Below are 20,811 nucleotides of genomic sequence, written 5' to 3'. Positions count from 1 at the left end.
GCACATCTTTGTGATGTGGGAGGAAACCGGAGCACCCGGAGGAAACCCACGCAGACACGGGGAGAACGTGCAAACTCCACACAGTCAGTCGCCTGAGTCGGGAATTGAACCCGGGTCTCTGGCGCTGTGAGGCAGCAGTGCTAACCACTGTGCCACCGTGCCGCCCACGGTGGCACAGTGGTTAGCACCCAGTTGCACAAGACATCCAAGTTACAGGGATTAAATGTTTAAAGGGGGCTGCAGGAAATAGGGAAAGGTAATATCAGTAAGGGACTTGAACAACAGAAGAAAATTTTAACTTGAGTCATTTAAGAGAGACTGGGAGCCAATGTAGACAGTAAGGATAAGAGTGACGGATGAACAATTTTTGACGCAGGAAGTAGAGTCTTTGATGAACCGATATCGGTGGAACATGAAGGGTGGGAGGAATTCTGAATTCTTGGAAGTGACAAAGGAAAGGGTAAAGGTTTCAGCAGTAGATGGCATTAAGTAGGGATAGAGCAGGTGATGTTACAGAAGAAATAAGTAGTCTTTGCAATAGAGACAATATGTGATCAAATAAGTCATCAACGTTGCAAACATTGTAGTTTTATGTAGAACAGTTGGCGGATCAGATGCCCGAATTAATGGAAAACATTGGATTAACAGCGGGAAAGATAACGAAGGCTTTGATTTTTTTTTCCAATATTTAATGGGAGGAAATTGAGTTTCAGCTAAGATAGGATGTTGGACAAGCAAGTTGCTATAGAGGTAGTGGAGAGGTCAAGAAAGGTAGGATGGAAATGGAACCGGATGGCCACCATGAATGTAGTAGCGAAAGCTCCACACTTGTGGGATCATATCATGTTGAAGAGGAGTTCCAACAGATAAAGGGCAGTGAGAGAAATTACAAGGAAAGTTGCAGAATCTCAGCTAGGTTGGGTGGGGATGGAGGGAGAGTAGTGGTGGGCACAGCAACCAGACAACTAACGAATGGTCTCAATCTTCGTGACAAAGAAATCCAGGAACTCCATGAATTTGAGAAAAGAGAATTAAAGGAATGGTTTGTAACTGAGAAAGGAAATTCAGGGATTGGGTGGGGAGGGGAAGAGGTGGTGTGGTTTATGAGATCAGTTGTCACCATCACTATGGCAGATGTTCTTTTTAAAAAATTGTTCAATCTGACTGGTGCCCTTTAAGTAATGATTATTTACGTGGATACATGAAACTGTGAGTATTGAAACTTTCAAGTGCAAACACATTTAAAACTGTTTTATCTCCACTTCACTACACATACCTGCATTTGCCACAAGTAACACAGGAAGTTTTCCACATTCGATATCATCTTTAATAAGCCTTTCGAGTAGGGCAACATCCTGTCAAAGCAGTAAAATACAAATCATTAAAACAGGGAAAACTCCAGTTTAGAAGCGTGAAGAATGTAGAATATAGTTTGTAGAATCACTGAATACCTACAGTATGGAAGCAGGCCATTCGGAGCATCAAGTCCACACCAACCCTCCAAACAGCATCCCACCCAGACTCACTCCTTCACCCTACCCTGTAACTCTGCGTTTCCCATGGCTAATCTGCCTAACCTGCACATCCCTGGACACTATGGGCAATTTAGCATGGCTGATCCACCTAACCTGCACACCTTTAGATTGTGGGAGGAAACCCAAGCAGACATGGGGAGAAAATGGAAACTCCATACAGACAGTCATTAGAGACCGGAATTGAACCTGGGTCCCTGGCGCTAACCACTGAGCCACCATACCACCCATGTGTCTAAAAGAGCTTTGGTATCAGTAATTGAATTACAGACAGGAGTTATACAAGGATAAATCATATCACGGTGAAACAGTACTGCAAGTGGGTCAGGATCGAAAACATAACCCAAACAGTTTTTGTTGCAAAGTTTAACTGTGTAAATTTCCATTCCTCCACCACTTGCCTATATAATAAATCAAGAACTTACCATTTGATGTTGAGATCCAAACATAGTGTTACAAGGCACACTGCACATACAGGAGATCGGAAGACCAAGCTACAATTGAGAAAAATTCGTACAATTTAATTTCAGTATAATGTATGCCCTTATTTTCTTGAAAGCAATACACTTGCCATACATTAAGGAGAGGTAGTGATGTTGTGATAACAGCAGTGAACTAATAATCCAGAGATCTATGCAAATGTAACAACGACGTGGGTTCAAATCCCACCAAGGCAGATGACAAAATGTAAATTCAATTCAAGTCTGGGATAAAATACATTCCAAAAACCCATCTGGTTCACTGAGTCCATCAGGGAAGGAAATTTTCCATCCTTACCTGGTCTGGATTATATGCAAATCCACATTCACAACAATATGATTAACTAGACTTAATTTGACTCTTTAGCTAATGACACTCATCCAATAAGCGAATTTTTTAAAAAATCCTTTTACAAATAAATTTGGAGCTGCAAATAATTTTAATGTTGTAATGTTGTGCTGTTGAAATAGCTTTCACTTCTAGCTACAATGATGTCAATGTGCATGACTGAAATTATACAGTCATGGGTGTTTAAAGCAATTTCAATACCTTAAAGTAACATCAGAATAAAAGTAAACACTGTTTCCTGTCATTTTTACAAGATGCTGCACTTTTAAATTTCTGCAACAGCGTTTAATAGCAATGAAGTGTAATTTAAAATTTACTTCAATTTCTGTCAAATATGATATACGTCTGAACAAACCATTCAAATATAAAAAGATGCCTTGTCACCATATTCTCAGGATAATTATGGATGGTCAATAAACCAGCATCTCTCACATCCACAAAAATGAATGATCAAAGATTGCTTCAGATGTTGTAGGTCAAATTTAAACAAAAAAGGCCAGATAATGGATTCTAAATAAATTTATAATCCTTCTGAAAGCATGCACAAATACAAACAAGGTCTACTAAAGCTGTCAATCTTGCAATTTATTTCATAGTTTCATATTGAAATTTAGTATAATTTATTTACAAAGTATTTGATATCACTACTTCATAAGACTTATACCCTTGCACAAAGTTTTCCTTCAATTTGAAACTTTTACATTTGTGGTGTTGATGCAATTTTCCTGTTCCCCATTTCTCATGCTTCCATTTTTAACAATTCAATCGAACAGAATGCTAGGACATATTCAGCAACCAAACTGAAGAGTAACTTAGAAATATAAACATTATTCGAAATAATAGGTGGCAAAAACAGAATAAGTCCCTCTTGAATCTAGTTGTAGCTCTATTTACTTCTGATATGCTGGTTACATACTAACCAAAACCAATGATTTGCAATTAATCCTATTTCAGATTTCATTTGCATATCCTGCATTAGATAAAGTGAAGTATTTTACCTGGTTACAGATATACTGGCCCAGACCTGTTCTACAGGCAGCACTAATATAGAGGACAGGGGGCTTGTTATGCAGGACGTTAAAACCTTCTGTTGCGTAGTCTTCATAGTTTGAGTGGATAATGAGTTTGCAGACTTTCAGGAGACCTTCCCGATCATCTTCATGATAATATGCAGAACCATTTTCATATCTAAAGAACAAAATCCAAGCCTCAACTCATGATCATGCAGTTTAAATCCTAAAGCTCACATACATGCTTGGTAAGATTTATCTTTTGAGTGAAAGCACCGCTTGTGGGGGAATTAGCTCAAATGGCAGAGCGCTCGCTAAGCATGTGAGAGGTAGTGGGATTGATGCAAGGCGACAGAACTGCATCCTCTTTGTGAAGTCATGTGCCAAATCTGTGAACCAGAATGACAGTAGAAACTCCGGAGGATATTGGCTTAGGAGGGAAACCTAATGGAATTCCTGTTCCCAGGAAAATTAGATCCTACACAAGAAGCAATGCAGTACACTTGCCTTTGCTGGCTCTCTGAAAGTGTTCTCCAGTTTAATTCAACACAACCGCGTTTTACCCCTAACTACACATCACCTGACAAAATCTTTCCTCCATTTCCTCACCCCTCTCCATCACTAAAACGCCTCTAGCCCCATAATGGCCCATTATATCACTGTTCCTCTAATTCTGTCCACTTTGCATTCCCAATTTTAACCATTCCAACACTGGTGGCTATTTCTCCAGTTGGGCAAAAGCGAGGACTGCAGATGCTGGAAACCAGAGTTTAGATCAGAGTGGTGCTGGAAAAGCACAGCAGGTCAGGCGGCATCCGAGAAGCAGGAAAGTCGACGTTTCGGCCAAAAGCCCTTCATCAGGAATAGAGTCAGGGAGCCTCCAGGGTGGAGAGATAAATCGGGGTGGGGTGGTGCGGGGCTGGGGAGAAGATAGCAAAGAGTACAGTAGGTGAATGGAGGTGGGGATGGAGGTGATAGGTCAGAGGGGAGGGTGGAGTGGATAGGTGGGAAGGGAGATTGGCAGATAGGACAGGTCATGGGGACAGTGCTGAGCTGGAAGTTTGGAACTGGGGTAAGGTGGGGGGGGGGGGGGGAGTGGAAATGAGAAAATTGGTGAAGTCCACATTGATGCCCTGGGGTTGAAGTGTTCCAAGGCAGACGATGAGGCGTTCTTCCTCCAGGCGTTGGGTGGTGAGGGAGCGGCAGTGGAGGAAGCCCAGGACCTGCATGTCCTTGGCAGAGTGGGAAGGGGAGTTGAAATGTTGGGCCACGGGGCAGTGGGGTTGATTGGTGCGGGTGTCCCAGAGGTGTTCTCTGAAGCGCTCTGCGAGGAGTGGAAAATGTATATGTGTGGAAAATGTGTGCACATTCAGCAATTGACCGAGCATATTGCAGCGCTGACGAAAGAACTCGAAGACCTTAGGCTCATCCGAGAAAACGAGATCTTTCTGGACAAGACCTTCAGCGATGTTATTACACCAATCATGCCAGAAGAGAGCAGAAGAGAGCAAATGATGAGGAAGGCAGAGAGGAGACAGGTGCAAGAGACCCCGGGAGAAGTACCTGTCAGGAACAAGTTGAAGCTTTTGGAAGCAGAGACTGATGACACTGCCAGTTCGCAAGGCGGCCAAGTTTGTCAATCAAAAGTTGCCGCAGAGGCAGAGCGGAAGAGTCGGACATCGCACAGAGCCGTGGTAATAGGGGACTTCATCGAGAGAGGAACTGACCGGGGTTTTTGTGGCAGCAGACGGGATTTAAGGATGGTGTGTTGCTTTCCTGGTGCTAGAGTGAAAGACATCGCGGACAGAGTGCAGGAAATCCTCAAGGATGAGGGTGAAGAGCCAGAGGTGGTGGTACATGTTGGCACAAATGATGTCGGGAAGAGGAGGAGGAACATACTACAGCGAGACTTCGGAGAACTAGGAAGAAGGCTTAAAAGCAGGACATCCAAGGTGGTTATCTCCGGTTTGCTTCCAGTTCCTCGGGCTAGTGTGGCCAGAAACAGGGAGATAATGGACTTGAATGTGTGGTTGGGGAACTGGTGCAGGAAGCAAGGATTTAAGTTCTTGGATCACTGGGGTATATTTTGTGGCAAACATAAATTCTACAAGAGAGACGGCTTGCACCTTAATAGGTTAGGGACCAGTATTCTGGCAGGCAGGTTTTCTACTGCAACACCGCTACATTTAAACTAAGTAGCGGGGGGGAGGGGACAAGCTGGATGTTTAAAAAGGAAATTGAAGGGAAAGTTAGAACAAGAGAAGTCAAGAAAGACAACTGTATTAATGAGGCAGAAAACTCGGAAAGGCATCATGCTGTAAGGTTGAGTGAAATAAGAGTTGATGGGAAGGGTGAGAGCAGTAACAAATTAAAAATACTATACATGAATGCACGAAGCATTAGACATAAGATGGATGAGCTTGAGGCTCTTTTGGAAATTGGCAGATACGATATTGTGGGGATAACTGAGACGTGGCTTCAAGTGGACAGGGCCTGGGAAATGAATATTCAAGGATACACGTGTTATCGTAAGGACAGACTGACGGGCAGAGGGGGTGAGGTGGCCTTGTTGGTAAGGGACGATATTCAGTCCCTTGCGCGGGGGGACCCAGAGTCAGGAGATGCAGAGTCAGTGTGGATAGAGCTTCGAAATACTAAGGGTAAAAAGACCCTCTTGGGAGTCATCTACAGGCCATTAGGAAGTAGTGACCATAATACAATAAGCAATTTGAGAGGGAGAGGGTACAGTTGGAAGTGACAGTACTTCTGTTGAATAAAGGGAATTATGGAGCTATGAGGGAGGAGCTGGCCAAAGTTCAATGGTGCAATACCTTAGCAGGGATGACAGTGGAGGAACAATGGCGGATATTTCTATGTATAATGCAGAAGTTGCAGGATCAGTTCATTCCTAAAAGGAAGAAAGATCCCAGGAGGAGGCATGGGCGGCCGTGGCTGACGAGGGAAGTAAAGAAACATATAAAGTTAAGAGAAAAAGTATAACATAGCTAACATAAGTGGGAAAACTGAGGACTGGGAAGCTTTTAAAGAGCAATAGAGGATTACTAAGAAGGAAATACGCAGAGGAAAAATGAGGTACGAAGGTAAACTGGCCAAGAATATTAAGGAGGATAGTAAAAGAATTTTTTAGATATGTGCAAGGCAAAAAAATGGTTAGGACAAAAATTGGGCCCTTGAAGACAGAAACAGGGGAATATATTACGGGGAACAAAGAAATGGCAGAGGAATTAAATGGGTACTTCAGATCTGTGTTCACTTGGGAAGACACAAGCAATCTCCCAGAGGTAACAGTGGTTGAAGGACCTGAACTTAAGGGAATTTATATTTGCCAGGATTTGGTGTTGGAGAGGCTGTTAGGTCTGAAGGTTGATAAGTCTCCGGGGCCTGATGGTCTGCATTCCAGGGTACTGAAGGAGGTGGCTCGGGAAATCGTGGATGCGTTGGTGATTATTTTCCAGAGTTCAATAGATTCGGAGTCGGTTCCAGAGGATTGGAGGGTGGCTAATGTTATACCACTTTTTAAGAAAGGTGGGCGAGAGAAAGCAGGTAATTATAGACCAGTTAGTCTGACCTCAGTGGTGGGAAAGATGCTGGAGTCTATTATAAAGGATGAAATTACTGCACATCTGGATAGTAGTAATAGGATAGGACAGAGTCAGCATGGATTTATGAAGGAGAAATCATGCTTAACTAATCTTCTGGAATTTTTTGAGGATGTAACTATGAAGTTGGACAAGGGAAATCCAGTAGATGTAGTGTACCTGGACTTTCAGAAAGCTTTTGATAAAGTCCCACACAGGAGGTTAGTGAGTAAAATTAGGATGCATGGTATTGGGGGCAAAGTAATAACTTGGATTGAAAATTGGTTGGCTAATAGGAAACAAAGGGTAGTGATAAACGGCTCCATTTCAGAATGGCAGGCAGTGACCAGTGGGGTACCGCAGGGATCCGTGCTGGGACCACAGCTTTTTACAATCTATGTTAATGTTATAGAAGATCAGCAATAACATTAGCAAGTTTGCTGATGATACAAAGCTGGGTGGCAGGGTGAAAAGTGATGAGGATGTTAGGAGATTACAGGGTGACCTGGACAAGTTAGGTGAGTGGGCAGATGCATGGCAGATGCAGTTTAATGTGGATAAATGTATGGTTATCCACTTTGGTAGCAAGAACAGGAAGGCAGACTACTACCTCATTGGAATCAATTTATGTAAAGGGGCAGTACAGAGAGATCTGGGTGTTCTTGTACACCAGTCAATGAAGGCAAGCATGCAGGTACAGCAGGTAGTGAAGAAGGCTAATAGCATGTTGGCCTTCATAACAAGAGGAATTGAGTATAGAAGCAAAGAGGTGCTTCTGCAGCTGTACAGGGCCCTGGTGAGACCACACCTGGAGTACTGTGTGCAGTTCTGGTCTCCAAATTTGAGAAAAGACATTCTGGCTATTGAGGGAGTGCAGCGTAGGTTCACGAGGTCAATTCCTGGAATGGCAGGATTACCTTACACTGAAAGACTGAAGCAACTGGGCTTGTATACCCTTGAGTTTCGAAGATTGAGAGGGGATCTGATTGAGACGTATAAGATTATGAAAGGATTGGACACTCTGGCAGTAGGAAACATATTTCCACTGATGGGTGAGTGCCGAACCAGAGGACACAGCTTAAAAATACGGGGTAGACCATTTAGGACAGAGCTCAGGAGAAACATCTTCACCCAGAGAGTGGTGGCTGTGTGGAATGCTCTGCCCCAGAGGGCAGTGGAGGCCCACTCTCTGGATTCATTTAAGAAGGAGTTGGATAGAGCTCTCAAAGATAGTGGAATCAAGGGTTATGGAAATAAGGCAGGAACAGGATACTGATTAGGAATGATCAGCCATGATTATATTGAATGGTAGTGCAGGCTCGAAGGGCTGAATGGCCTACTCCTGCACCTATTGTCTATTGTGGCGTCCCATCTCCCCAATGTAGAGGAGACCGCATCGGGAGCAACAGATTTCTCCAGTTGCCTAAGTGCTCAGCTCTAGAAAGCCCTTCCAATATTCCTCTGCTTTCTGCTTTAAGGTACTCCTTGAAATCTGCCTCTTTTACCATGCTTCTGGTCACCTAACTCACTATCTCTTTCATGGCTCAAAGTCATTCTTTGTTTTGTAATGGTCTTGTGAAGTGCTTTGGGATGTTTTAGAGGTGCTGTGTTGTTGGACTAAATTTCCCCTTAAGCTTCTACAGTCTAAATGAAACAATCTTAGCTACGCCAGTCTCCCCACATAACTGAAGTCCCATATCTCTCACATCATCTTGAAACTCCTCCAATGTATCCCTTTAAAGATCTTCACATCCTTCGCAAGTATAGTATCCAGAATAGAACATGATATTCTGAACAAGACTTAACCTGTGACTGGTAAAAGGTTTGGAAAGACTCTGTTAGGATTTAGATTATCTTGTCAGTCCATGTTGTTCCTCGCAAGTGCAATACATGAAACCTACCCACCTTAAATTGCAATGGCCACACACCCACGCATTTCACCAATCTTGGTTGCCTTAATTTCTAAACTCTTCCTCATCACCACATGACCATTTCCTTTTTTTGCTGTGCAAAACTTTCAGATATTTATCCCTTGTGTCCAAGTCATTTATACACAACAAGAAATGGTCCCAATGCCCACCCCTGGGGACTCCATTGCATATTTCTTTCCAGTCATAGAAATGTTCCTTCATCACTGCCTCCTTTGCCTTGGCCAATTACACGTTACCTGCATCGCTTTGATTTCTTGTGTTTATAATTTCCCAATTAGTCAGTTAAGTGGTACTTTATCAAATGTCTCAATACTTCAAAAAATTCAGTCAGGTTAATAAGAGAATCCAAACAGACGGTTTCTCATTAACCCATGCTTCTTCAAGCAAAAATGAATTATTTCTTTGACCCAAGTCTGTAGTAATTACATTGGACTAACAGGTCACTGGCCACCACAATGATCCCTCTCTTCCTTTTTCTAAAATATGCTGTAGCATTTGAAATTCTTCCATCTTCTGGCACCACCCAGAGGATTGATATCAGCGAAGTCTACTCAATCCTTGAAATCTACCTATTTAATCAGGCTTTTGGTCATCCTGAACCAATATCTTCTTACACGGCTCAATGTCACTCTTTGGTTTACAACGGTCCTGTGTAATGCCTTGGGATGCGTCCCATCAGCATCTGATCATTTTATAACTGAATGGTGTCAATTTACTTGATGCTTCCTTTTTACTTGTTTTCATTCTATCAAATCTACTCTCCCATTTTCTCTGCTGCATAATCAACATTGTTCTCTAAGACTCATACAAAATATTCATTCAGTACCTCTTTTTCTGTCTCTACAAGAATTTTTTTCTTTTTAATTCCCTTAGTGGTACTGCCATTCCTTTTATTGTACACAGGTTTATAAAGGCCTTTGGGCTTCCTTTTAAATTATTTATTTTCTCGTTCAGAGTCCACTTCTCCTTACCTTTCTTTTCCTCTTTATCATTTTCTGACACAGCCAACACAATTAAAAGGACAGACTCCACATACCACCTTGAGGGAGAACAATGAAATGTAACATGCTGTACCACATCACTGCTCAGTTATCTTAAACTGAGCATTAACACGTGGTTTGCACTGATTGAAACTGTTACCTGAAAAGTCTGCATAACCAAAGTGTGGTGTCTGACAAAATCCTTGTAGTCAGTTTTCGCAATCTTTCTTTGTCCAGCACAGAAATATACGCTGCTAAACTGTGACCCAACAAGGACATATGACCCTGTTCTCCAACGTTCTGTAATCTGCTAAACACAGAAAGATAATTAAAATCTGCCAATAGCTCTCAGGAGAAAATTCTCTCATATCGAAATATACACATTAAAACAAAATACACCAGTAATGAAAGAGCAAGTTCATCAAAGTACAACTGCTAATGTTATTTTTCCCAAATTTCCAATTTAGTATAAATAAAGCATCAAAATCAGTACAGATATTCTCCCTTAAAATATTTTACCCTGCTTTTCCTTTCCCAGTGTTTTCCATTAAGGATACAATAGAACCAATACCTCATGTTTCAATACCAAATGTTTGGAATCCACATGAAGTTCGCTATTATCAATCTTCTAACCTCAATGATTTGCAACCTTTAGTCCTATGTATTACACACCTTGTAAAATTCACCAGAACACAAATTCCAAATAAATCAGTTCTAGAAATCTTGTGTGTCTGGCATAAAATACGAAGAATACAGTACAAAATTGAAGAATCACAAATTAGTAGTACTGGTGCCAGTTCTCTTTATTCATGGACACTCCTGGAATATTAAGCACTGGTTACTAGTTACCTAGCTACTTCACATTTCTAGGTTAAATAGCTGCTCATCTATAAATGGCTAAGTACAGTTAAAAGTTAAGTACAATATCAGAGCTGCTTTGATTTGCTGATAAAGTAAGTTGAAGTTAAGCGAAAGGAAGTTTGTGTGGAGCATAAACACCTCTCAGACTGAATGCATTGTATGTACTGTACAAAAGTGACCAATCCTTCTCAGCAATGTTTTCTTGTTGTGCCTCCAGAGTTCATCAAAATGTTTTCAGTCTTTGTATAACCTTGTAATGCTGAAACTTTGTCCAATCAAAAAAATTAGAACTGAAATCCAACAGTTTTAAAGCATGCAAAGAGATAAGAAAGTACCCAGAACATGCCAAAACTGCTTCAATTGTATCTGGTAATTTTTAATAAATAAATGAGATAATGTGCTATTCTCCTGTGAGGACACGTATCCTCTTTTGCATCCTGGCTGACCTTTTCCTAGGAATTGCAACATGTGTCAAAAATGTGATGCTCTCGAGCTATCATTGCTGTCAACCAGAACAGACATGAGAGGGGGGGAAAAAACCCACTGAGGCTATTTGACTAATCGATAATTCTTGCACTCTTCCAAGGGATAAGAATTCTTTATTTTTGTTTAAACAGCTCTCTGTAACAACATGAGAGAAATTAGGAACAACATCACACCACACTGCCTTCCATCTTATTCACCATAAAATTAATGTTGCATTGAAACCGTCAGTATCTTTATGTTGAAATTAATACAATAGAATTTTACAAATTAATTTACAGTAGGTGCTCTTCTAGGTAAAAATGCTTCTAAAAATTACAAATCAAAGTAATTAAAAACTAGCTTTGAATTTCAATAATACAGGATCATGAGATTACAAAGCTAATATTTTACTAGATACATTGAGGGTCAATTTCCAAAATTAAAGAACTTGACTAATTTAATTAATTGTTCACAAATTTTCTTAAGGTTCTGAACCAAGACGCAAACAACATGACAAAATTGAATTAAGTGCCTTTCAAAATATGCAAAGTATCATTACTTAGCCTGTAGTTAATTTAAATTATTAATGAAAGCCTGGGAGCTAAGATATGCATTTCATAAGTTTATTCCAAATTAGACTGATAACACAAAAATAGTAGCCATGCCTGGTGTTCCAGAAACATTGCACTGATAAATATGTTTTAATATTTTGTGTACTGAGTATTTTCTGAGCTTGCATTGAACCATTAAGTTTAACATACATAATATAATCAAAGATATTTTATTCTACACACCATTTACTGGATACTTAGAAAGAAATACGAGCATCAATAAAGCAACTTAACTTACAAGAATGCTTGGAAGTACTTCATGCATAATGGATTACTTAGAAAAGGTTGTTATTGTGCAAGTCAACAACTTTCACTTAGTGAAAGCTCATATATGTTAGAGAAACGACCTGGTAATGTTAACTGAAGGTGGAATATCAGCTGAAATACATGATAAACAAAACCCTTTTAAAAATAGAACTATTGGATCTTTCATACCTGTCTGAAATGCCAGATAGGTAGGTGGCACCTCCAATAATGCAGCACTTTCTCACTATTGCATTAAATGGGCAGCTGAGGTTGTGTCTTCAAGTCCTTGAGTGGAGCTTGAATGCACAAAGTATGGTTCAGGGAAAGAAATCAGATGATGCAAAATTTCTGTACAGTGTCCATTTGAATTATGAATCATAGTCTCCTGTACGTTTGAAGGTCTTGTCTTATTTAAAGTTGGGTTATATCTCAAGGTAGTATGTCGTACAACACAAATTATAAATAAAAACCAAAAGAACTGCAGATGCTGGAATTCAGAAACAAAAATAGAAATTGCTAGAAAAACTCAGCAGATCTGGCAGCATCTGTGAGAGAAATCAGAGTTAACACCTTGGGTCTGGTGACCTTTCTTCAGAATTAAAGAGATCATAGTTATGTGTTTGTAATGGAAGGAACTCCTGCTGATGAATGTGTAGTTTAAAAGATATATTTTTCAGCATACTGAAGCACTTTCCCCTCACATGACTTGGCAGTAAGGTAAGTAAGCTGATAAATAACACTGAGCAGCATGGTTGAAGGCTATGGGGAGAAAAACTAATTAGTGATCATCAAATGGCCATGGGAAAAAAAATTAATCCTATCTGGGAAATAATTAACCACAACTGTCCCATCATTGTTACTTATCACCCCAAATCTGTGCCTCCTTCTCCTGAAAGACATAAATCATGTGGCATGCGTCTCGGTTCTGTATGACTCTATGCTGCACCACGAAGTATTTATGGCAATGGTATTGTCCGTACCTCTGCACCAGAAAGTCCTGGTTCAAGTCCCACCTGCCTAGGAGATGTGTCATAACATGGCTGAACAAGTTGATTAAAAATAACAGTATCACATGTTACATACCAACAACTTGCATTTAAAGTTGGCATCTTTAAAGTAGAAAGTCACCACAAAAATATAAGGAGGGTCAACCAAATGTTTAGTCGAAGAGATAGATTTTAAGCAGTTCATAATAATCAAAGTCATAAGGGAGGTGTAAAGCAGAAGATTTTAGGAGGAAATTCTGGGGCTTTGAACCTTGAGAGTAAAACAACCAACTAGAAGTCAAAGGACGTGCGAGAGGCACATGAGATGAAGCTCATTCCTGATGAAGGGCTTATGCTTGAAATGTCGATTCTCCTGCTCCTCAGATGGCTGCCTGTGCTTTTCCAGCACTGCACTCAACTAGAAGTCAAAGGATGTGTGAGAGGAGCACAGAGTCTTGATAGTATAATGCTGAAAGGGAATGCAGAGATGAGGGAGAAAGGATACATGAAGTTTTGAACAAAAATAAAGAAAATTATAAGTTGGAGGTGCTGGAACACTACAAATTGGCAAATAGTGAAGAATGACAAGCATTTAATACAAATTAGAATGCAGGGAGCAGCGTTTTGAATGAGCTCAAATTTCTGGAGTGGGGCAAGGTCAGCCTGGAGGGTACTGAATAGTGGCAGAAGAGTAAATGAGGGTTTCAGCAACAGGTGAGGCAAAGACGGGGATGCGCATAGATATACAGGTGAAAGAATTCTAGAAAGAATATAGGATTAAAGTTCACCTGAGTCAATTATGATGATCTGGTGAAGTCAGCTTCAAAACAGTTCTGCTTCCAATACATTGATTTAAAACCATTGTATTTGTTCCATTTCTCGCCACCCTAAATTTATTTTCCACCAAAAACACAATTTACTCAAAACTCACTTTTTCCTTCACCTTAAAAAGCAATGCAGAAGATACTCATTTCTTTTTGAAATAGTCTGCTACACCATCCAGTGTTGCAGGAAGCACTGTAGCTTCTGGCTATTACTAAGAAAATGGTTTATTGCAGTTTTAATTAGCATACAAATTTGCAGTACTTTGTCACCAAATAAAGCAATAACTCCTCAGATGTGTTGTAGGATGCTACACTGCATAAAACCATGCACATTTCCTACATACAATTTGTCTGATCTTCTCCGGGCACTCTTTCATAAAAAAATGTTTCTAATATCAACCTTATGACGGCACCAACAGCAAAGCTCAAACTCTGACTAAGTAAGCACAAAGCATGTTTTATTGAAACAAAACAGAAATTGCTGGAGAATTCTTTGAACTAAAGAAGGGCCACTGGACTTGAAAGGTTAATTCTGTTTTCTTTGCACAGATACTACCAGACCTGCTGAGTTTCTCCAGCAATTCCTGTTCTCATTTCAGATTTCCAGCATCCGCAGTTCTTTATTTATCTGCATTGACATTTAAACACAAATATATCTGTTAGCGAGAGTTTATTCCTTTAATTACAATTCTAAAATTCACTTTTTACCGATGGGACTGTGATTCTTCCTCATCTTCTCCGTGCATAAGGTTCTGTACAAGTTGAAGAATAGCTGTCATATTCTGTCCACTAGAAAAAAAGTGTTGTCGTGTTTAAACATAAAATAAACTTACATTCAATTAAAGTCACTTTCACAATTAAAGGTATTTACTCCTACATTGGAAATTTATTTTGAGAGACTGGAGTGCTGAGATTTAATTTTGTATTATTTAGTCTTGGTTTCCAGTAACCCCACAATAAATAATGCAGCATTATTCAGCATGACACAACTATTAAAGGTTTTAGAATACAGTATATAAGTATCATGCAGTAGTACCTTTAAGTGAATCTACAATATAAGGATTCCTTTTGCAGCTAGTGGTATTTTTAAAAACTCATCTATATTTTATTGTTGCAAAAAGTAGTGAGGGTGAACTTCCATTATTTGGGAGTAATACAATAATGAAGTACAATTTCAGCCCAAGCACATTTATGCCTCTCTAAAAAAAGTATACTTTCATTGTGAATTATATATATTGCTGTAGTGTTGCATTATTTAAGTGCCCCAACATTGCATTAAGTAGTAAAGGGACAGCACTTGTCATTCAAAACCTTCTAAATAGAAGCAGGCTAATTTAAATACATTTAAAATAGCTTTCCAAATTTAACAATGGCAAGTATTCAATAAAATGCAGTTCAAAATAAAAAGCTTCGCAAAGGAGTAATTGTAGTCACTTAGAAACCAAATGAAAAGAACTGAAGTAAAACTAACAATCCAGAATTTGGCACACAAATTAGGCCTCCAATCATATTACCGTGGTATATAAAAATGGAAGTTAAATAGGAAGGTATTACAAAACAAAAAGGAAAAATAAACAACATAACAAATAATGAAGATCCTTCACAAGGATATGCAGAGCAATTTACCTGCCCTGCAATGGTCCAGGAATATCTTTTCTGGCATATTTCTTCTTCTCTCTCTCTTCCTCTGCTTCCCTGGTTTGATTATTAAAATTGAAGACATTACAAATTTGAGACTTGCCCTGTAAAAATAGCAGTGGCTCTACTGACTGTACGTAGGCAAAACATGATTTATAAAATAGAAACTTAAATATATCCTTAACAGTTTTTAAAAGATACCATGGATAGAATACTTTAAACTGCCATAAACTGATGTAATCTGGTCTCTAATATTTCATTTTAATCCTGTCGTAATGAAGTGATAATGATTGTAAAACAATTCCTAAATATCTACAACTCCACAATTCTAATGTTGTGCAAGACTCACTGAGCATGATTGTTCAGGAACTGATGAATGAAACAAATTGTTGGCAAATAAAAGCATTTAAATTTACAATGAGGGAACTTTACTTTTTTCTCTTTCCTCCCTGAAGGCAAGAAAATTCATATTATCTTCTTATGCCACTCTTAGAAAGCTTCTTTTATGAAATTAAAGTGGTACAGATCATAAACTCACCTTTGAGAGTCCTCCAACATCTTCATAGCCTCATTGAGGTTCCTCCCCATCTCAGCTAATGTAGGGTCTACCATCTGCAAAACAAAATGAAAAATGAATATTTTAAATTTAAAAAAGAATTGCATTCATGTAGTATCCCAAAGATTTTCAGAGTCAATAAAATATTTCTGAATTGTACCTACTTTTTGTAAAGTAGAAGTCACGACACTTAACCTTCACACTTATTTTCTCTGTTCCTCATTTCTTGAATATGAGTGTTACATTTGTTAACTTTGCAGTCTGGTGGTGGTGGTAGGGAGGGCGGGAGGGGGAAATCATTCTAAAATCTAGGGAGTGTCAGAAAATCATAACCAGTTTATCCACTACCTACAGCTACCTAGTTCAGAAACTTAGGATACAGACATTCAGGTTCTCAGTATGTCAGCTTTTAGCTCCTTAGGTTTGTCCAATACTTTTCTTCTGCTGCTATTAATTACCCATAAGTTCCTCACTCTTATCAATCCTTTGGTTACCTTCTATATCTGTACATCATTTGTGTTTTCTACTCTCTGATGTTTTGAGCCAATATTAATTTTTATTCCTATCCTCGTGTCACCTTTACTATCGGGTGCCTTCTCTTCCTTTCTCATTCTGCCTGTCTTTTCAAAATGTTGTGTATCCTAGAAGTAGTATTTTCCAACCTCAATCACTTTGTAACCATGTTTCTGTAATACAGAGGAGTGGCATAGTCTCACTGAACCAATCTGACACTAAGTATTTCTCCTAGTACTCTTAAGTACAACCAAGTTAAATTCTGGTATAGTATGTAGTGCAAAACAAAATGTACGGGGAAAATCCTGCATATTATATGTAAAGTTAATAGTATATATAGTTATATGATAATTATCGTACAATATAATCTTAAAGACATTAGAGGCAGAGGAACAATTAAGAAAAAAACAAAGCTGTGCACTATCACCACACCCCGATCATTTGTATTTCAAAACATTGCCTAAATGGCAGCTTAATGATTATCATTTTGATTTGTATAATGCCTGTAGTAGTCTGGATGTTATGAATGTTGCAAGAAGCTGCTGTAAAAATATGAATCAATACCAGAAGCAAAGCTTAAAAAAAAAATCAATAATATCATAAGATCTACATTAGCAGCTGGTGCCATAAGAAGAAATTTTGATAAAAGTTATGACAATAAAGAAAGAGCATTGTGAAGCATGTAGAAGTCTAGAATCCCTACAGTGCAGAGAGAGGTCATTTAGTCCATCAGGTCCGCTCCAACCCTCCAAAGAATATCCCACCAGACCCATTACCCGCTCTCCAACCCCCACCCCAGCTATCATTGTAATCTCATATTTCCCATGGATAACACACCAGCCTGTACATCTTTGGACTGAGTGAGGAAACCTGAGTAGCTGGAGAAAACCCAGGCAGACACGGGGAGAATGTGCAAACTCTGTACAGACAGTGACCAGAGGCTGGAATCAAAGCCAGGACCCTAGTGCCGTGAGGCAGCAGTGCTAACCACTGGGAGCCCACTAAAACTATTGATTTAACCTTTCAAAATATATATTAGTGTATTACTTAAGCTAATTTAAAACTGAATGTAAGTTTTTTTTTTAAAACAAATAACTGTAGATCATGAAATAGTCAATACAATGAAGTACTCCGTGAAAACATTCTGTGGTTGCTGCTTTGTGTCCCACTCCAGCGTAGCAGTCTCTGTTGCACTTGCTGCACAGAATGACAGTGAACTCAGAAGGTGCACAACTGGCTTGCCTCTTGTTTTCTCTAGACATGCTTTCAGTCAGCTGAGCTGCTCACTTCTCTGCTTGTCTCTTCAGATACCATTCCAAAAAGTCAACCTTCAGAGGTGATAGCCAGTGACCATCTCCCAGCTCTCCATGTCAGTGTCTGCCATGCTCATATCTTGCTTATAATGTACTCATGGAGGAATGGATGCAAGGAAATCATTGTCCAGTCACCAATTAACTGTACAGATGGTTATAAACTATTTCAGCTTGTAGCAATTCTCTGATGAGAACTTGGAGCATCTTGGTCTTGCATCTCAGGCAAGCAAGGCTCAAGAGTTTTCCATCAATTCTGGCATGTAACTGATTCACAAACCACAATGCTCCGTGACAATCAGTAAGCAGAATAACATGTACAGGAGTTTCAATCTGATGTTTATGTTGCTCACCTACATAATTAGGTGCAGTTATACTGAGTTCCAATTAAAGGTTGCAACATTATAAGATGTAGCAGCATTTGTGCAAAACATCTATACACTTTTTTTTTCCCAAAAGATTAATTAGGATTCTTGCTGACTGGCTGAATGTTCTATTATTTTCTAATGCTTATTATACCATTGTATTAAATAATTCTGGTGACAAGGTTTCCTGTTTCAATATGGTCACTCAATACCAAACCATAAAACCCTCTCCTACATTATTAAAAGCACTGCAATGTTCAGCAGTATGCCATAGCTATCACAATCTTTCAAAGTAAGAAACACACATACAACATACATTAAAATGATAGTCAATGCCATTGAAGAAATGCTTTCCATTCTAACATTTATCTGCTCAAAATATTCGGGTAATGATACATTCTCTGAATTACTTGGCCAACACATTAAACACTTTGAAATGATGTTACACTGAAAATGCCACAATATTAAATTGCAGCCACCAGGTCTTCATTTTTACTGTCCTTCTGAAATTACGAGGTTCATCAGGCAGCACAGTCCATGCACATAATGCTGCTCCTGGCAGTTAAGTTAAACATAAAACACAAATGAACACTACTCTGGAGTTATATTCAACAAGATATCTGACTCTAGTCAGTGTAAAGATTACCTTCTCCAGGGGTACCACACTATACTAAAGTGGAGTGAAACTAAACTGACTGGGATTCTGAACTCTAATATCACCTTTGCATTTGTGAAACTACTTTAAAATGAGTGAGGTACAACTAAGAATAAAACTGTTAAGCAACAATGCCACTCCAGTGATGTAATCAAAACATTATTAATTTTGACACAGATAGCCTAAGTTTTTATATCTATGGATCCATAAAATAATTCATATTTATGATACCAAAATTTGCATGAAATTGTTGGAGTCAGGGACAGCATGTTAGCAGTTAGAACAAGAACCATAGCTGCTACTACAGAGCATTATTCAGGACATTTAATTATTAGAGTAAAAAGTAACTTGATATATATTATATGGAAATTTGTATCATTTACGATTTGAGAGCATCCCAAAGATCTTTAGTCATTCTGTAAAGTCACTTTTGCACATTAAATAAATTTCTCATTTAATTTCTAATGACTTTTTAAGATGGAGGACAATAATTTTCTGGCAGCATTTTGAAAGCCATTACACACTTAATGAAACTCGACAGCATCTTTCCCATTTACATTAGTTAAAATTAAAATCTTCCTGATTATAGCATCCAACCATCCCCAATAGCATTAAAAAAGAATGTTTGACTGTGATTTGTTGTTACATGCAGGATGTTCAATGTGTGAAGTGGTATGAATAGGTGTCTCGGTTATTTGTATTTATGGAATGAAGCAGCTTTCACAACTTCAGGACTTCCTGAAATGGTCTACCCATAGAATGAAGATCTTTTGAAGTGTAATGTTGGAAAGATGGCAGCAAAGTTATGAGCAGCAAGTTCCACAAACAAGAATGTTATCTTTTTCAAGTAAAATAAAAGCCTCAGTTTAAATGTCTCATCTGAAACACAGCACTCCTTTCAGATCACACTGGAGCACTGGCCCTAGATTTGAGTCCTGAAGTCTGTGTTGGTCTTGAATGGACAACCGTCTGACTCAGACTAGAGTGCCATCAACTGAACAATGGCTGACACCTTGATAGACAAGATTGCTATATTATAAACTGGATATAGTACATGCAGCTAGCCATATTAAAACAAGGAGCATTTTCTGATACCAGAGTTGTAAATTAACTTATAGGTTTCAAATATCTACATCTCTGGCTCATTGGGTCTGGGCAGATTAAAGTAAAAAATAATAACAAAGATTCATTTCTCAGAAAACAGGGAGGATGAGAGGAGGATTGATAGTATTCAAAATCATGAGGAAACATAGGAATAGGAGTTCACCATCCAGCCTCTTATGCCTGCTCCACCATTCAGTGAGATCATGGCTAATCGGTGGCCTAATTATTTGCCTTTGGCCCATACCCCTTAATATTTTTGCTTAACAAAAATTGATCTCTCTCAGATTTTAAATTAACAACTGATCCTGCATACACTGCTGTTTGTAGAAGAGTTCCAAACATCTACTACCGTTTGTAGATGTGCTTCCTAACATCTCCACTGAATGGTCTGTTTTATTTTTCAGCCTATATCCTTGGTTCGAGAATTGGCAAATCAATGGAAATAGCTGAAAATGTGTTGCTGGAAAAGCGCAGCAGGTCAGGCCAGGCAGCATCCAAGGAACAGGAGAATCGACGTTTCGGGCATAAGCCCTTCTTCAGGAAATCAATGGAAATAGTTTACTTTAATGTAACATGCATTTACCTATTAATATCTTGAAAACTGTGATTAAGCCCTTAAACTTCTAAATTTTAGAGAAAATAAGGCTAATTTGTATAATTTCTCCCCAAAACCTAATGCCAGAAGTCCAGATATTTTTATTGTAAGCCTCACTGTACTCCCTCCAAAGGTCAATATTTCTTTCTTAAGGTGTATTGCCCAGATCAGCTCCAAATGGAATCTAACTTGGGCCAGAGAA

The 20,811-nt window shown here is 39.0% G+C and overlaps 1 protein-coding gene across 4 annotated transcripts in view; it reads right to left on the bottom strand.

Annotated features, from left to right (window-relative positions):
- Positions 1 to 20,811, bottom strand: part of pdxdc1 (pyridoxal-dependent decarboxylase domain containing 1) — a 64,203-nt gene that overhangs the window by 36,844 nt on the left and 6,548 nt on the right. For 2 of the 4 annotated variants that reach the window (XM_043712119.2, XM_043712121.2), the window contains exons 2-8: positions 16,050 to 16,123; positions 15,500 to 15,568; positions 14,582 to 14,662; positions 10,041 to 10,190; positions 3,359 to 3,548; positions 1,958 to 2,026; positions 1,277 to 1,355 (exon numbers count right to left, since the gene is read on the bottom strand). In XM_043712119.2, the coding sequence (XP_043568054.1) occupies positions 1,277 to 1,355; positions 1,958 to 2,026; positions 3,359 to 3,548; positions 10,041 to 10,190; positions 14,582 to 14,662; positions 15,500 to 15,568; positions 16,050 to 16,123 (712 nt within the window). The remainder of the gene's footprint in view (positions 1 to 1,276; positions 1,356 to 1,957; positions 2,027 to 3,358; positions 3,549 to 10,040; positions 10,191 to 14,581; positions 14,663 to 15,499; positions 15,569 to 16,049; positions 16,124 to 20,811) is intronic. The other 2 variants (XM_043712120.2, XM_043712122.2) reach the window with 1 other exon arrangement.

This window comes from Chiloscyllium plagiosum, unplaced genomic scaffold (genome assembly GCF_037043375.1).
Source record: "Chiloscyllium plagiosum isolate Xiang-an unplaced genomic scaffold, Cpla_swu_hap1 HiC_scaffold_20, whole genome shotgun sequence".
Taxonomy (NCBI): Eukaryota; Metazoa; Chordata; class Chondrichthyes; order Orectolobiformes; family Hemiscylliidae; genus Chiloscyllium; species Chiloscyllium plagiosum.
Note: the sequence above shows the minus strand (reverse complement) of the source record. Positions and strands in the feature narration are given on the sequence as shown.